General features: G+C 41.7%; 1 protein-coding gene across 1 annotated transcript in view; it reads right to left on the reverse strand.

Annotated features, from left to right (window-relative positions):
• Positions 1–9,999: 9,999 nt before the first annotated feature.
• Positions 10,000–18,353, reverse strand: part of LRP2BP (LRP2 binding protein) — a 101,383-nt gene continuing 93,029 nt past the window's right edge. The window contains exons 8-9 of the mRNA XM_029586919.1: positions 13,212–13,377; positions 10,000–10,671 (exon numbers count right to left, since the gene is read on the reverse strand). Of these exons, the coding sequence (XP_029442779.1) occupies positions 10,606–10,671; positions 13,212–13,377 (232 nt within the window). The 3' untranslated portion in view covers positions 10,000–10,605. The remainder of the gene's footprint in view (positions 10,672–13,211; positions 13,378–18,353) is intronic.

Consider the following 18,353-nt stretch of genomic DNA (forward strand, 5'->3'; position numbering starts at 1 on the left):
CCTCTAGTTGTTCATTCTGGTATGAGACTATTTACATTTTTATATTTGGTATTAGCAGGCACGTGTTCTTCGTTCATGTTTTAAGGACATTTGATATGTAGCCATCTCATCTTTTAGGTCTCTAATGGAGGCTACAGTTGGTCAGAAAAATTACCGTTTTACTTGTCTAAAGATATCTGGCCCAACTGAAAGCTTGTATGCAGCCGGTTATCAAGACTTTATTTACTGGACATGGCCAAATTGGACAATGTTTGATTTGCCCATTTCTGGCACACAAATTCCCACTAATGGCCATGTACAAGATTGAATTGAGTCCCTCATCCACAGTATGGATATCTTGGAGACTGGACTGAGTACACAATTGTATTTATCAGCCTGCATTAAGGAAACCACATTCCCTTCAAGGCGCCAAGTACGCAAAACAATGACTTTTGGGTCTTATTTCTAACTTGTCATATCTTCCATTTTTTGTATTTTCGCACTTATTTGGAATAAAAGGTGTCTCTTCAGCATAAGCCCCTTTAAGTAATAGCATTTTATTTTTGATTCATGCTCATCTTGGTTATTTCTGAACTGCAGGTATTCAGGAGAACTGAACAAGAGTAAAACGCTAGTATTTCAATTGAGTGAAACTAAACAGGACATAATAGATTTGCTGGATCATATTAGTGCTACCTAAAATTAAGAAATTGAAAGGGGTTTTTTTTACACAGTTACAAACACAGTTACAAACCTGTTACCTTCTGCAACCCACATGCTACAGTCTGAGCCATTAGCAGTTCTTTAAAGTACAAATGGACAAGGAAGCTATAAAAATACTTAAACTGCATAACTTGAATTACCCGTTAGTAATTTACACTCAGTGTGAGGGTATCAGATTTGGTAGTCTACTATTCACTTTTATGTTTCACAAAATCCATAATTAACATTGACTCCAAGAAACATCTCCCTCTGACCTCTATGACCATGGAACCAGGAGGTATTTGCTGCTACTGGATGCTTACATTCAGCATGAGTTAATGTCTATCATGGCTAATTAAGCAGCGATCAAACTTTTATCTTACATTTGAAATGCTATAGTTTTGTTAATAGCATTTTGTGTTATTTAGGAAAGCAGTCCATATCAATTGCTGAAAATAAAAAAGCTTTTTGTGTCCACTGCCCTAAGAACAGAACTTAAGAACATGCCATACTAGGTCAGACCAAGTTTCCATCAGTGGCCAATCTAGACTATAAGTACCTGGCAAGTACCCAAAAATCTAAGTCTATCCCATGCTACTGATGCTAGTAATAACAGTGGCTATTTTCTAAGTCAACTTGATTAATAGCAGTTTCCTGGCGTGTAGCCAGATGGACCCAGAACAAATGGGTATAGTATCCGCGTGCTAGCAGTTGGAGACGGATCTGACATCAGCACAGGGTATATATACCCCCACAGGAAGCGTAGCAACTTAGTAATTTCCATCTCCAAAGCAGTTTGGAGAGCCTGCACGCTCGCTGAGCGTGTTTTCCAAATATACTTTATATTTTCTTCTTTCTACTTTCATTTCAATTACAACATCGAGCCCCCGCACTCCTGCTACCAGGCACCACGTCCTCAGGCCAGGAATCAGTCCTTTCGGACCAAGCAGCGCAAGAGGGGAGCAGGCCCGGGCTCAGGTCCCGGCCGCACCTCCCAATGAGAATCCGCCGATTCATCTGGGGGACGGAGCCATAGGGGGCAGGTTAACCCTCTTCTACCCCAGATGGGTCGAGATCACGTCGGACCAGTGGGTCCTCGCCAATATCCGAGAGGGGTATTATCTGGACTTTCATCATCTCCCTCCGGACAAGTTTGTGGAATCATCATGTCCCATGCACAAGAAGGCAGCGTTGGAAGCTACCTTGGCGAGGCTCCTGTCCTTGAAAGCCATCATCCCAGTACCTGCCTGGGAAGTGAATTCTGGACACTATTCCATTTATTTCATGGTACCCAAGAAAGGTGGCACCTTTCGGCCTGTACTGGACCTCAAGTCCGTCAATCGATACTTACGGGTCCCGAGGTTTCGCATGGAAACTTTGCGCTCCGTCAAGACTGCAGTACAGCCAGGAGAATTCCTCACGGCATTAGACTTGTCAGAAGCCTACCTGCATATCCCGATCCATCCGGATCATCAGCGCTACCTACGCTTCAAGGTTCTGGGTCGCCACTTCCAATTCCGGGCTCTGCCCTTCGGATTGGCCACGTCACCGCGGACCTTCACCAAGGTAGTTGTTGTGGTAGCAGCGGCCCTCAGGCGGGAAGGAATTCTGGTCCATCCCTACTTAGAAGATTGGCTGATCAGGGCGAAATCACGAGAGGAGAGTCATCGGACGACCGACAGGGTGATCGCCCTTCTGGAAAGCTTGGGCTGGGTAATCAACCTCAGCAAGAGTTGCCTACAGCCTTCCCAGTCACTGGAATACCTGGGAGTACAGTTCGACACGCAGGCAGACACAGTCAGTCTCACTACCAAGAGAAGGTTGAAACTTCAGACGCGTATCCAGTACTTGATGGGAGCCAGTTGACCCATAGCTTGGGATTATCTGCAGGTTCTTGGTCTCATGGCATCCACCCTGGAAGTGGTACCCTGGGCAAGGGCCCATCTGCGACCTCTACAACACTCCCTGCTCTCTCGCTGGAGCCCTCTTCTACGGAACTATTCCACGCACCTACCTCTGCCTGCCAGAGTCCGGACACAGTTACGTTGGTGGCTGCAGTCCAGCCACATGAGCAAGGGGTCGAGGATGTCCTCCCCCACGTGGACCCTGCTCACCACAGATGCCAGCCTGAGCAGCTGGGGAGCACACTGCGAAGGACTCACCGCACAAGGGCGGTGGCGCGGAGAAGAGTCAGCATGGAACATCAACCGTCTAGAGGCTCGGGCAGTCCGATTGGCATGCCTTCGATTTGCTCACAAGCTGAAGAACAGAGCAGTCAGAGTGATGTCCGACAACGCCACCACGGTGGCATACATCAACCGTCAGGGCGGAACCAGAAGCCGACAAGTATCTCTGGAGATTGCCCCACTGATGGTTTGGGCAGAGGCGAATCTTCAGGACATCTCCGCCGTCCACATTGCCGGGAAGGACAACACCACGGCAGACTTCCTCAGCAGAGAACGTCTAAATCCGGGAGAGTGGCAGCTGTCACCCACAGCCTTCCAGATAATTGTGGATCACTGGGGGATCCCGGACATGGATTTACTGGCGGACAAGTCCAATGCTCAAGTACCCAGATACTTCAGCCGCAAGCGCGATCCGTTCTCCCACGGAATCGATGCCCTAGTTCAGCCGTGGCCTCCAGGGACTCTGCTATACGCCTTTCCTCCGTGGCCTCTGCTGGGCGCCATCATCCACAAGATTCAGAAACACCAGGGCCTAGTTCTAGTGGCACCAGACTGGCCAAGAAGACCCTGGTACGCGGACATGAGAAGACTTCTGGCAGGGGAGCCTCTTCCCCTGCCTCCTCTCCGGGACCTTCTACGTCAAGGTCCCATCCTCCACGAGGATCCAGCTCAATTCTCTCTTACGGTCTGGCCACTGAGAGGGCTAGACTGAAGAAAAGAGGTTACTCGGAGCCCGTGATAGATACACTCCTCCGAGCTCGCAAGTTTTCCACATCCCTCACCTACGTAAGGATCTGGAGAATATTTGAAGCATGGTGCGACACTCATGGCACCAATCCACATGCGACCACAATCCCTATTGTGTTGGATTTCCTGCCAGATGGACTTCAGAAGGGTCTCTCCCTCAGCTCCATCAAGGTTCAGGTGGCTGCGCTGTCTTGCTATGGTCCCAGGAGGGATGGCAAGACCATCGCCAAGCACCCAGATGTTTCTCGCTTCCTGCAAGGAGTCAAGCATATTCGTCTGCCACTGAAGTGGCCAGTGCCCTTATGGAACCTTAACCTTGTTTTGGATTTCCTCGCGGGATCCACCTTCAGACCCCTTTCGGGGGCCTGTCTCTCCGGTCTCTAACCTTAAAGCTGGTGTTCTTGCTGGCTGTATGTTCAGCACACTGCATCTCAGAGCTACAAGCACTGTCCTGCCGTGATCCATTTCTCAGAATCACTCCAGAGGCTATCCATCTTCGCACTGTTCCCTCCTTTCTACCGAAAGTGGTTTCCCAGTTTCATCTTAACCAAACCATATCCTTGCCTACCACGGCGGGTTTGAAGAAATCTGAAGGGCTTTTATTACGCCATCTAGACATTGGCAGATTGCTGCCCAGATATCTGGAAGTGACACAAGAACTATGAAAGACGGGGACCATCTGTTCGTCCTGCACAGCGGGAAAAAGCAAGGTGAAGCGGCCTCGCGGCCCACCATCGCCCGCTGGATTAAAGAAGTTATCAGAGCAGCTTACGTGGAGGCTGGGAAGTCTCCGCCTCTACAAGTTAAGGCTCATTCTACCAGAGCTCAAGCGGCATCCTGGGCGGAATCCAGAATGCTGTCGCCTGCAGAAATATGTAAAGCGGCGACATGGTCCTCCCTCCATACCTTCTCCAGGTTCTACCGTCTGGATGTCCAGGCTAGGGAGGACTCAGCATTTGCGAGGGCGGTCCTACATGGTCCTCAGGCAGCCTCCCGCCCAGGCTGGGAGTAAAGCTTTTGTACATCTCATTCGTTCTGAGTCCATCTGGCTACAATCCAGGAAATGTTGAGATTACTTACCTGATAATCTCCTTTTCCTTAGTGTAGACAGATGGACTCAGCATCCCGCCCAGCTGCCTGTGTACATGGGTTTCACAGATTCAAGGTAAGCCATGTCATTTGTTTACATAAGAGCGTACACTCTACCAGGTGTCAACGCCTTCCGGTTGGAAATGCTGGCGGTCTCCAGCTACTATCAATCGGTCAGGGGAATCCTGTTTTCACTTTTCCCTGAGCGTCAGTACACACATCCATAACAGCTTTTGCAAGGAAGATTACTAAGTTGCTACGCTTCCTGTGGGGGTATATATACCCCATGCTGACGTCAGATCCGTCTCCAACTGCTAGCACGCGGATACTATACCCATTCGTTCTGAGTCCATCTGTCTACACTAAGGAAAAGGAGATTATCAGGTAAGTAATCTCAACATTAATGGACTTCTCTACCAAGAACTTATCCAAACCTTTTTTAAACCCAGCTACACTAACTGCACTAACCACATTCCTTGGCAACAAATTCCAGAGTTTAATTGTGCGTTGAGTGAAAAAGAACTTTCTCCGATTAGTTTTAAATGTGCTACTTGCTAACTTCATGGAGTTCTCCATAGTCCTTCTATTATCCAAAAGTGTAAATAACCGATTCACATCTACTCGTTCTAGACCTCTTATGATTTTAAACACCTCTATCATATCCCCCCTCATTCGTCTCTTCTCCAAGCTGAAAAGTCCTAACCTCTTTAGTCTTTCCTCATGGGGGAGCTGTTCCATCCCCTTTATCACTCTGGTCGCTCTTCTCTGTATCTTCTACTGAATTATGAGATTTTCAAGTATCTTAAATAGTTGAAAATGAAGAAATGTTTTAAGATGTAAATTTTAAAAGGTCAAGGCAGTTTTTCAAAATAGAAGCCTAGAAGTGCATTATTTATAGAACATATTTTTAAAGATGCAGAAAGTGAGCTACAGTGTTGAAACTTTACTGCTGGAGATAGTTGTAGCTTTTTATATTCAATGTTCATAATTTTGTACTGATCCTAACATATGTACTGTATCTAAGATAATTTTATCCACAATACATGACCACTTTCAGCAGCTTTGTCTGTGCTAAGATTGTTCTAGCTTGCCTAGATCTTTCTCCAGTTATAGTGGTGATGGTAATTTTTATTTATGTACTTGTCTGGATGAGAGGCTGTAACCTGTTTAATATTTCAGAAAAAGGCCTAAGATCAGAGCTTCCCAAACCTGTCCTTATTGTCCTCTCAGTTGGGTTTTCAGGATTGCCATGAGATATATTTGCATGGACTGGGCCTTCAAAGTCAATATGACATGTCTGGGAGCTACGATTATAGTAGCAACTTCCTGGTACCTGTGTCCCATGCATGTGGATCAATGAATAAATGCTTAAAGCCCAATAGAGAGTCAGTGTAATGTAAAGCACCAGTATAAAACTCTCTCTCAAATAATTTTACTGATGACATTTTATAGGAGTTACACTTGTACAGTTCCATCCCCTAAACTAGCTTAACTGCCAAAATTTCTGATTTGTTTTTAACTATAAATTAATCTGAATGGCTGTATGTTAATTTACATGTAGAGAAAAACAAATTAATCCTTGCTTTGTTTGCAAATCTTATGTATGAGCCTACAAGTAGCTGCAGTGCCAAATGACCTTGCTGTGTTTCTAAACATAACTTCTATAATACTGTGGCCTAGTACTTTTCAGCTCGTACAGCATTTTTCCCTTTCTGCAGCATCTGCCTGTCTAGCAGAAACAAAGCACAAAACTGAAGCAAAGATACTGTAGAATAATTGTTAATTATAAAGCTACTTATGATTAAAAAAACAACTTAAAACAAGAATAATAACTTCTTGTGTGACACGTCAGTGTCTCACTGCCTCTCTATCCCAAGTAAAGGTTGCAATAGGGGCTATGAGCACCCTATCACCATTACCAAAATAGAGCAATATCTTTAAAACCTGTACTGTAATGTAGCAGTTCTATGCTTGTTTTTCAGACCTGCTTATGCCTATTTTTTTTTAATTTACATCTTAAAACTTCTCAATTTTTAAATGATTTAAGATACTTAAATATCATAATTCAGTAAGTAATTTTTAAGCATGGTGGCAGAGACCCAAATTAGATTTGTTTATTTTTGGCCATCTTGTCTGTTTTGATATTGACTTTTTTCCCAGACTGTATATAAACTCCAGCCTATGGCCTGAGGACCAGATGAAACCCTTGGCTGAATTTCATCTGGCCCCCAGCAGCAAGGACAAAAGGAGCGTGATCTGATCTTCAGCAGGGATGAGAGTAGTTTAAGCTGGCCTGCAGTGGTGCACGTAGCTATTTCACCAGCAGCATGGGTGGTGCCTGCTGGTACAAGGCCATCGGTGATTATAGCTGCATTATGCATTAGAGCTGCTTGTGCAGGTGAAGCTACTTGGTCTAAAGCTAGGAAGAGAGAGGCTGCAACACAGTTATAACGAGTTTTTGGCCACTGTGGTGGGTATTGCAATCCATGGGGAGGAAGACACTGGCACTACTGAGCCATGTGTTCTCAGGATATGCCAGGTAATGATGGTGGTGCCTGGTGCTTCCAACTGCACTGCTATCACTGTGGAGCACTGTAGGCTATATATATATATATAGGTGCAGAAATCCTCATCATCGTCTAGATATCAAGTCAGTGTCTGCTCATACCATGAAGCTGGCATGTTACAAGAGATCAGAGAGGGGAAAAATACAGAGGGAGCAACAGTGAATGAGGGATGTGAGAGAGCGCACACCCCACAAGGAAACATTGCATTCTGTCATTCCTCCGCCCCCTTCTAACCTAGGAGGGTAGATATTGAGGGAAGGCTGATTCTGTCTCCCATACCTTTGCATTTCAAATTAGGCAAAGGGCCCAATAGAGTACCCCCACCCTCACCTTTCTCAAACAACACTGAGGGTCTCTTCCCCCCCTCCCCCCAGCAAACTGCAGAGGACCTCTAGCCTTCTCAGTGATGTGAAATGTCCTATGGAGCCCTTTTGAAAAGTAAGAGAGCCTACAGTTACCCACTTATGAATGGCATTCACCATCAGGGGATCACATTCCTCCTCTTCTTTGAATGCAGCCTATATTATCCAGTTCAGAAAATGTGAAGAAGGGATACTACACTAGAGCAATGAGTCAGAAATTAGACAAAAATAAACTTTCTCAGACACAACATTTCATGGCTATAGGGGAACATTTTTCCAGGCCTCATCACTCCCTCAATAACCTTACAAGCAGGAGCTTGTAAGGTTATTGAGGGAGGTTACTCTAGTTGGATGTGTAGAAATAAAGATTAGCAAATAAGCTGTAGGTAGTATCTTTCTATTAGACTAAGGGGCAGGCACACTCGGCAGCATGCACGGTTTAACCTGTAGTTGTGACCAAACATCACTGCTGATGCAGAAGGAATTTTGCATACAAGCAATGTGCACTTAGAACTGTGTGTACTCCATAGCACCCTAGAATGGAAATCCCATGCTAATGAAGGCATTGCTATTACTACCCACTGAGATAAGACACTGGCTCACCTTGCATTTTCTTAGCACTGGAATCAACTGGAGTAATCTTTCCAGGGCTGTTAGTCTATGGGTAGAAGTTAGAGTTGGGATTTTCTGTGCACAAAAAAAGCTTTCTGTGCTGAAAACATCTTTTGTATGCCCAAAGCACATTTTTTGTGCATAAATCCTGAGTTCAGGTCCCAGCACATAACATTAGTTAGGAGCACACAAGTTTTGCTCTTAAATATGTGCAGAGCAGATGATTTGTGCAAATCGTGTTTTGCTTGCATTGTGCAACTTTTCTGGTTTGTGTGCATTATTTAACTTCCGATGTATTAGCATACCATTGGCTTCCACATCAGGAGTTTGTTTTTTTTAAATGAGGTTTTTTTTTGTGTTAAAGTGTGCTATATTTCAGCATAGCCATTCAATGACATGGTCTCCTTAATTTGTTCCCAGCTTCAAGAGCTATGATCCTTTCATCAGGGCAATGCAGGATAGTAAAAAGGACTTTTAAAACTACTTATGAATGTAAAATATTTAAAATTAAAATGAGCACATGTTCTGTCCCGAGCAGTGGGTACATGTGGGCATCTGTTATATACATTGCAGTTTAGCTATGTATAGTGCAGTCCTTATTTGTAACCCATGATAAAAGCCTGTGCGCCGTACCTTTAAGGGGAGCTTTGCCTTTAAGAGAAACTCCCTCCCCCCCCCTGCTTCTCTCATTGGGAAGGGTCTGCATGCTCTCTCAATCTAACTTGAGGCTTCTTAAGTGCCTTATTGGCTCAAGGAACTGCTCTTCATGCTCCCCCCTGCGTCACATGGATTTTAGGCTTGCTACCATTGGATCTCGCCCTCTAGCCCCAGCTTGTGGGGACGTGTCCTGTAATCACCCTCCAAGATTGTTAGTCAGTCTAAGCCAGGCGGCTTCAAAGCCAGAAGTGCCTGCGACCTCTGTAATACAATTAGCTTTTTTATATTTCTTCTTATTACTTTAATTCTAAAGATAAATCAGCTTCAGAACCCCTTGTCTTCTCACCCTGTATCCCAAGAAACTCTATCTCCCTTCTCCTGCCTACCTCCAGCTACAAAGATCTCTGTCTGGGACATATGTGTTTGGAATGCGAATAATTGTAAGTAATGGAAAATTATCTGTACAATAAATAATTTCAAACTTAAAAGATCTTTGCCTGAAGACTGATTAAGAAGAGAAGTTAGCTGCCTGGAAGAGTGAAATCCGTGTATTTCTTATTGAGCCAGCACAGCACATATACAAGAACTTAACAGAGGCATTGGTTTCCTGACCCATTACCAAACATAGTCCTGCAGCTGTAAATTTTGTGGTTTTTGTTTTCTTACTGGTCTACAAACACATCACTGTGCCTTTCTACCCTATCCTTTTACTTTCCAAATGTGATAACCACAACCACTCTAATGCAACTTGTGAGTTACTTATGTATTTGAGCAACTTCATGCTTATTTTGTATTGACCTGATGAAAGGAGTATCTCTCTCAAATGTTAGTCTAATAAAACGTTATGACCTATAACTTATTTGTTGACCTTCATTTTTACTTACAGATGAGGTGATTGAGCCAGGGTCTCACAGTCTGTGGTCTTGAATTCAATGTATGAGGCCACAGAACTCCATCATCTCCCATACTCTTATTGCAGTGGAAAGATGTCAGATATGGGTTAGGTTAAAGGAAAACATAGATCTATTGAGCACAACCTCCTAATACCATTGAGGTACAAACTGACGATGCATTATTTATAGATGACAGAGGCAGAGGTTTGGATCACAAGTTTTCATTAATTCCATGCATTTGCCTTGCTAATCTTCAAGGTTGAATTCCATTGCATATATTTTCTGTGTGCATTTCGGCCTTTCAATCATTTAAACAGTTGCCAGCTTTCTTAAAATAAGGATCCAGCTTCGCAGAATTTCACTTTATTCAAATGTTGGCAGCTACATATAAGCTAAGTAAGGTGAATTTGTTCACCAAAAAAGGCCAAATTGGCCTTCTTTAGCTAATTTGAATTTTTCTGCCTAAGAAAGTTCTAACATGCGGATTTATCAAATGTCTGAAGTGGGCACAGTAAGAACTATGCTGGATGGAATAGTATAGCATCACAGCTGCATTAATATTTGATTTGGTCAATGCAATGTGTAAAAAGTAATCGGTGCAGACCTTCCTGCCATCCTAGAAACCCTCTGTTTTCTATGTAAATCTAGAAAAGAGTTTTCTCACAAATCTAGCTGGGGGTTAAATCATGAATGTTCTTAGTGCTTACAACAAGAGTACCATGACTTATGGCGAGATCAGCAGTAATTTAAAAAGCTGGCATGATATATACTCATTACACAAATCCTGGAACCTGGTATGGTTTAACATGTTTTAAATTCTTCCCAAAATGAGCTCATTATGAAGATCAGAAGCTACATCTGCATCCAGCTCACATGCCTGAAAAGAAACACAGATGTTAGCTTGTTTTAAGAAGTGTTGCTGTAGCTTCCAGTAAATGATTCAGATATTTTTATTGTATTTGATATCTTGCTTATTTGTACAATTCTAGCAGTTTAAAAAGTATATAAATGATTTCATATTAAACAAATACAAAAAAAGAAAACAAAATTGACATACTGTACAATATTCAAAAACCCTACTTAAAATGGAAGGGAAAAGAATCCTTAAAATCTAAATAAAATCATAAATTATATTCAGCCTTTTAAAAGCTTGAGAAAATAACAATGCCTTGAAATTCTTCCTAAATTTCAAGTAATGCAATTCTGCCTGAATGTATTAACTGCCTGGTAATATATTCCACAAGAGTGGAGCTTGATAACTAAACAAAGTCCTTCGATGCCAGATAGATGTCAAAAGGTGAAGGGAGTTGTAATGGACCCTACTGGGAGGAGCTAAAAGATCCTGAAGGACAATAAGGAACCAGGAGATCTGAGCAGTATCTTGACTTAGCTTAAAAAGCTAAGCATAAAATTTTTAATTGTCTACAACAAAATGGGTAATCATTGTTTTCTCACAACAGAGAAGTGATATGATCATATTTATTCTTATTAAAAATCCATTTAGTGGTTGTATTTTGTAAAAGTGAAATGTTAATTTGGATTTAATGTATGCCTTGGATGCCTTATAATAGTCTATGTAAGATAAACCACATATGCACCAAAGTCCATAGGCCATGAACCTCCACAAATGGTTTTAGGTGTCGTATATAATGTAAAGAATAAAAGGTTGTCTGGACCAGCTTTGAAATTTGATAGGACATAGTGAGTCCAATATTCAAAAAAAAGCCTCTAATAGATAACTTATTTAGCTAAACCTAGCCAGATAAGTTGTACTGCTAAATATCCACAATTAAAGTAAAGCTGTCTTTAGCCAGATAAATTTACAAACTAGCTGGCTATATCACTCGAGTATCACTGATTTGGTTTAAAGTTATCCGGCCTTGTCTGGCTGGATTACTTTAGCCTTTACTGGCTAGATTCAAAAGAATATAGCCAGTGAAGTGGTGCTGCTCTTTAAAAAAAAAAAAAAAAAAAAAAAAAAAAAAGTACCGTATAGGTCTAGTGGCCCAAATGATAGCCAACCCCACTCAAGCTGTGACAACAGGCCCTTCCAGGCCAAGCATCCCTTCCCTAGAATTATTAAAGTAAAATTGGAAATGGCCAGAACCAGCTTTTCCCTGCCCGTTCCCTCTTTCCACATATTCGTGCTCGGAAGAGCTCTCCCCACCCTACCAGTTCTTTTCGAAACACCACTCTTCAGCCCGATCACAGTCCATTGCCACTGCAACCTGGGTAAGTGCTTTCTGCATTATGTTTCCAGCACTGCTCTTAGCAACACAGAAACCACCGGGCCCAGGATGCAGTAGCAGTATACGGCGATCTGGGCTGAATGTTGGCATTTTAAAATGTACTGGGAGGGTGGAGGGCTCTATCAAGCAAGATCTAGAACTGGGGGCTGTCATTCGAGCCACTAGACCCATATGGTACCTTTTTATTTTGAAACAGCAGTGCCACTTAACCGGCTACATAAGGCCGGATAACTTTAGACCTGTTCTCAACCATGTTTTGAGTTAGCCAAACAAGTTATTTAGCTAAATCCAAATATTAGAGCTAGCTGGATAAGTTATTTGGCAAACAACCCTGCGCCAGAATGCCCCCAAAACACCATTTGCTTATTCAGCTAAAGTAAGCTGGATAAGTAGCAGGGATATTCAAAACTCCCCATTTAGCTGCTTGCAATGCTATAGAAAACTTGTAAACACCTCTTGACATATTAATACAACACATATATCAAAATGCCTAGCTGTGACTCAATAGTTAATGTAAGCTTTTTATTTAAAAGATGATGGCTCATCCTTTAAAAGATGATGGCTCATCCTTGATTCCAATGTCCTACATCTCCTTCCTGCTACTGACCTCCATTTTTTAATGAAGCATGCAGAGGGAGAAGGTGCAGAAGGATGGCAGTGGGAACACTGTAAAGATTACAATGCAACATTCTGTATTACTTTTGGTCAGGAAACCAGTGCCTTGGACTGGACCAGTTCCAGAGTATCCTTAAAAAAAAAAATCCACAATAGGACTGCAGGTTTCTAGAAGCTTAGATTCCCCCTTTAATGCTGTGAAATGCATACTTTAACTTGGATGCTCAAGTCCTTTGTGGATCCAGTGATTGTTTTACTTAGGAGTGCCCTGAATGGTGACGTTTGCCAATGCCTGCACTAAGATCCAACTGCCCTCCAAGGGCTCCATTTGAATGCCCAAGATCTCTTGCTGAAATACACTGAAGGGAAAGGGCCTCCTCTATAATTTCATACACATGTCCTCAGAGGAAGTCAGCCATTAGTACTATTGCAGCACAAAAAATAGCCTGAGTGTGCAGCTTCTGCAGTACACCCTCTGCAGGTCTATCACGGGACCTGCCTCGCTGAAACACGATTTCACATGAGTTGTACATACAGTGTTTTCTAACCTTACCTTGGCATAATATGTTCTAGCTGCTATTAAATCTTGCTGTACGCCCAGACCAAGTTGAAGGCATCTAGCTAAGTAAAAGTTAGCCATAGCAACCCCTTTGGCTGTATATCGAGGAAGGCAATCTGTTTTCTTTGCTAGTGAAGCAATGCTGTCATTGTGTGCAATCCTGTTGTAGAATTTAGTAGGTTAGAAACAAGTATAAAACAACAAAAAAGATGTTACATAAAAAGCATTAGGCATATTTTTAACTCACTGCAGGAAAAATGCATAATTCTGAGTAGGGAAATTGATATACGTGCTTAAATTCTAACCTAGTGTTCTGAAAAACACTATGCCTATACATTATCATTGTTTGAATTAGTTTCATATATTTTCAAAACACTAAAGCATTCTTCAGTTTATACAACTAAAGGATTTTAAGTTACAGATCTATATCAATATAACCTGTGGTAAAAATACATCTTGTCCTAAGGATATATGCAAAACTTGCACAGAACTAGTCTCTATGTAGGAATACAGACCCCAAGCCTCTTCTATGATTTTTGGATTCCCAATCTCTATATCAGAGCTGCCCAAGCCTGTCCTGGCGACTCCACAGCCATTTGGGGTTTCAAGATCTCCATAATGAATATGCATGAGAAATGTACATATACTGGGTCTCCCATGTATGAAAATGTATCTTAAAGCAAGTATGTACTAAGTTAGGAGAGGCACTACCACCACATCAAGGAAAATACAAAAAGAAAAAGCAGTGGAACTTGTAAAAATAGCACAAGAAGTAAGACTTCCAAAAAATAAAGTACATACAGAAACCAAATAAAAGTTACAACCACATATGATTATCCAGAAAGTAACCAAAAAAGTTATAAACCATACAATAAATGAAACTGAACTCCAAGCCACAAAAAACACAGAAAACCAAATAAAAGAAGCAGATCATGAAGGACACAGAAGTCTCAACATGGCTATGTTTCAGTGCAAATGCCTGCTTCATGGGAAAGTACTGTATTTGATTCTTAGGTACTCTCGACTTGGCCCATTTAGGGGAGGTGAATAAGTATGAATAAATCAATCAAAAAAGATAAAACATTGCTGTCTCATTTTTCTGCTCTTCAATGCTGATGCTGATCTAGGTGCAGAGTCCTCTACAACTTTCATAGTGAGAAACTTCACCTTCACATTCAGGCCGATGCAGTATTGGTGCATGGAAAACGGGTGCTCATGATTGAGCGCCTGCTCTCCTAATGTGCACAGATCAACCTCTCTGGGGTGCCCGATTTAATATTTAAATCGACTGCTGCGGTAAAAAGGGGAAATTGTGCGCCCCCTAGCACCTCAGCAGTGGGCGCCCAGGAAAGGTGACTGTCAGTGGGTTAGGAAAACAGACACTCATTAATTGAGCGTCCCTTTTCCTAATCTGACCGCTGGCACACTTTATTTTTTTACTTTAAACATTCTCCTTTTTGTTCCTCCAATTTAATATCACCACGATATTAAGTCAGAGGAAGTACAGAAAAGCAGGTGAAGCAGCCTGCTCCAGGGCAAGCACTTACATCAACATGAGTTTACATGTGATGAGTGCTATTAGCTTCGCTGGGGGTTGGACACACATTTTGGACGCACTAATCCCCTTATAGCATAAGGGTTTGTGGATGCGCGTCCAAAGCACGTATCCAACCACAAGGTTAACCAGTGTGCTCAGCTGAGTGTACTGTATTGCGGGGGTGTTCCAGGGATGGGCCAACACGTAGGCATGTACCTTACTATTTTAAAACCTGCCAAAATGACGCACGTCTTTTTATTTGCATGTATTGTACGCATCTCAAAAGTGAAAAAAATGACTGGGTCGAGGGTCTGGATGCAATGGAGTACTTCAGAATGAAGAGGGTCCATTTGCAGGAGGATCTCAATGACCTGCAGGTGGACTGGGTGAACTGGTATGCTAATTGGTAAAACTGGTAAATTCATTGCCACACGTGTGTTATAAAATCCCGATTTATGCATGTAAGAGCCGACTTACAGGCAGTAAAGGCATGTAAATGCATAAAATAAATTTGCATATCCCTTCAAAATTCCACTTAAAATTCTGCATGCATATTATCTGTGCACACTTATCCGGCTAAATTCTGATTTATCTGACTATGTAGTATCTTTATTGCTACTTAGATGGACAAATGAGAACTTATCTAGATAAACAGTGCTTTTTTTTTTTTAAAGACTTATCCGACTATCTTATAAATCTGCATAAGTCCAAAAAGTGCTATTTAGACAAACAAGTAGCACTTTTCAGATTTATCCAGCTAAGTGCCGCTACTTAGCCTCATAAATCAGAATTTATCTAGATAAGTGCTGCTACTTTTCCGGAGAGGTCCATGCTTGTGTGCATCGCAATTTTTATATAAATGAGCATATGCGCACATATGTACTTGTATTTTATAACCAGCACATATCAAATGCGTGCAGGTTACAAAAATACAGTAGTAAATTTGTTGGCTCTCATATACAAGCGCATATGGGCGGGCGCACGTGAGCAGTTTTGAAAGTTATCCTCCCTAGATGCTACAGAGCTATGAACAGTAACAAACACACTCTAGTGATAAAAGCTAAACAGCAGGACAGCTGAGCAGCAATTTGCTTTAACTTTTAAGATGAAATTTGGGACACTATGTTCCACAGAATTCAAAAAGCTCCCCCAAGTGATCTTTTTAATTTGTGGACCACACAAGATCTATCATTAACAGTTACAATCAGACAGCTACCGTTTTGGAATATTTTTTCAGTGTGTTCCTCGAGAATCCACAAACATTGAAATAAGGATTTTCCACTATAGTTTTTTTTATTTTATTTTATTTTTTTTAGACATTCCTCTGAAACAGATGTTGTCAAAACATGACCATGTTGGCACTTCATTTTTATTCTTGTACTGATTATTTCATTTGGTTTTATTTATGCAAACATCTGATTTTTGCTGTGCCTTTGAATTTAGTTTCTTTTTTTTGGGGGGGGGGTTAAATATCCTTATCCTTATCGCTAGATCCTTATCGCTAGTATGTTAGATTTTCAGTAATTTAAAATGTTGTTTCTCATAATGTGTTATGTAATTTAATTATTTCCCAGTTCTTCATTTCCTTGTTCTCTGTAAGACACACGTGTTATGTCATCCCAAAGTTATATGTAAACCGAAGTGATTAGTAACATTGTTACCAGAACCTCGGTATATAAAAAATGTTAAATAAAATAAATAAATAAATAAATATCTTGGGCAGAATGAGGATCTTGTGCTTGTTGAGATTTCTTATTTTATTACTGAGACCAGTTTCCCTAGAAGGATCTCATTTCATTTAATATATGAACAAATCACATTATTGTAATTGGCTACCAATAATACTTATGTCATGATGTAAACCATTGTGACCTTCACTTGGAACGACGGTATATAAAATGGCCAAATAAATATTTCCCTTGCAATCCTTAACCTAATGGGCTGGTGGCAGCCGGCTTCTACTGTTCTCTTCTGTTTCTGGCAGCTAGGACTAAACAGATTACCTTGCTATGTACCCCAAAGTGAGGTCTAGAATGCATATTTCCCCAGTAGCCACAAGTGATATAATAATGCAACATTCTGTATTGCGATTAGTCAGGAAGCTCGTGCCTCGGGCTTTCATTGGTTGTACAGTACTGGTTCCAGAATGACCTGTCCCAGAATTTACCAGAAATCTCAGTCTTGGCTGGGAATGCAGAGAAACCAGATTTGTACCAAAACTCTGTCCTAGCTCTACACATCCTTGGGAGGACAGCCTCCCCTTAACACCCAGGGCATTGGCTAACTACTAATCAGCATTAAATGAATAAATCATTTTTTACCTGTTGCTGTTTGCAAAATCATCTTTTTCTGTTCACTGTTCTTGCTATTTGTTAAACTCTTTAGTTTGTTAGCTCTGTCCTGTGAATGATTAATGCTCTGATCATTTCTTTTGTATTTGGTCCACAGGAGCATTTCTAGGAACTGTGTGCCCCTTGAGTTGTGTGACACCCCAGTGTACCTAAAAACCACCCAGGGATAGCTTGCAAGCAGGATATTTGCCCAGAGGCAAGCAGAAATCCAGGTTGGATGCAGGAAGGCAAGGGAAGTGCTTGGCGAGATCCTCCAAGAGTCCACAGGATTAATCCTGTGTGGGTGTTAGGGATAGCACTTAGGCATTATATAACTGACTTTATTTGTTGGTGGAAGAGGTGGGATTATCAGGTTTAATATGTGAGTTCAGGTTCACTAAGAGTTGTTCACAGTGGAATTTGTCTGCAACCTCTAAAAATGGAGCACAGTGAATTATTGCAATAGTAGCTATAGCAGGGGTAACCAACTCTAGTCCTTGAGAGCCACAAACAGGCCAGGTTTCCAAGATATCCACAATGAATATACATGAAATAGATTTGCCTACAGTACATGCAAATCTCTCATGAATATTCATTGTGGATATCCTGAAAACCTGGCCTGTTTGTGGCTCTTGAGGACCAGAGTTGGCCATCCCTGGACTATGGGATAGGGGGCAACATAAACACATGATTCAGTAACTGCTTAAAGGGAAGGAGGCAGGGAGTGGGACTGAATGGCCAGTTCTCAAACTGGAAGGCAGTATATAGCAGAGTGCCCCAAGGATCAGTACTAGGCCCAGTATTATTCAAAAAGATGGAGTAATAAGTGATTAATGAGCAAGGTTGAAAAATTCATAGACGACACCAAACTAGATGTTTTCAGAAGCATTTTCTGGATTAGGATGGACTCAATAGGCCAACCATCACACAAATTAGGACAAACACTGGACCTTGTTCTTTATAATAGCTCTTTCATTTCTTTAACTACCTCTGTCTCTCCAGTCCCATAGTCAGAGCACTTCATCATTAAATTAATTGGATCCTATACACTAAAATACACATATCCATATTCTGACAAATTAATCCATAAAAGAAAACAAATCGATCTAGATTTATTTGGTAACCATCTTTCTCAACAGCTTATACTACCTACCACCCTTGATTCTCATACAGATATCGATAACGAATTCTAAAACTGGTTTAATACAGTATCCAAATCCTATGACAAATTAGCACCCAAAAAACTTTACTTAATGCGTTCACGTAACC

Source organism: Rhinatrema bivittatum, chromosome 1 (assembly GCF_901001135.1).
Source record: "Rhinatrema bivittatum chromosome 1, aRhiBiv1.1, whole genome shotgun sequence".
Classification (NCBI taxonomy): domain Eukaryota; kingdom Metazoa; phylum Chordata; class Amphibia; order Gymnophiona; family Rhinatrematidae; genus Rhinatrema; species Rhinatrema bivittatum.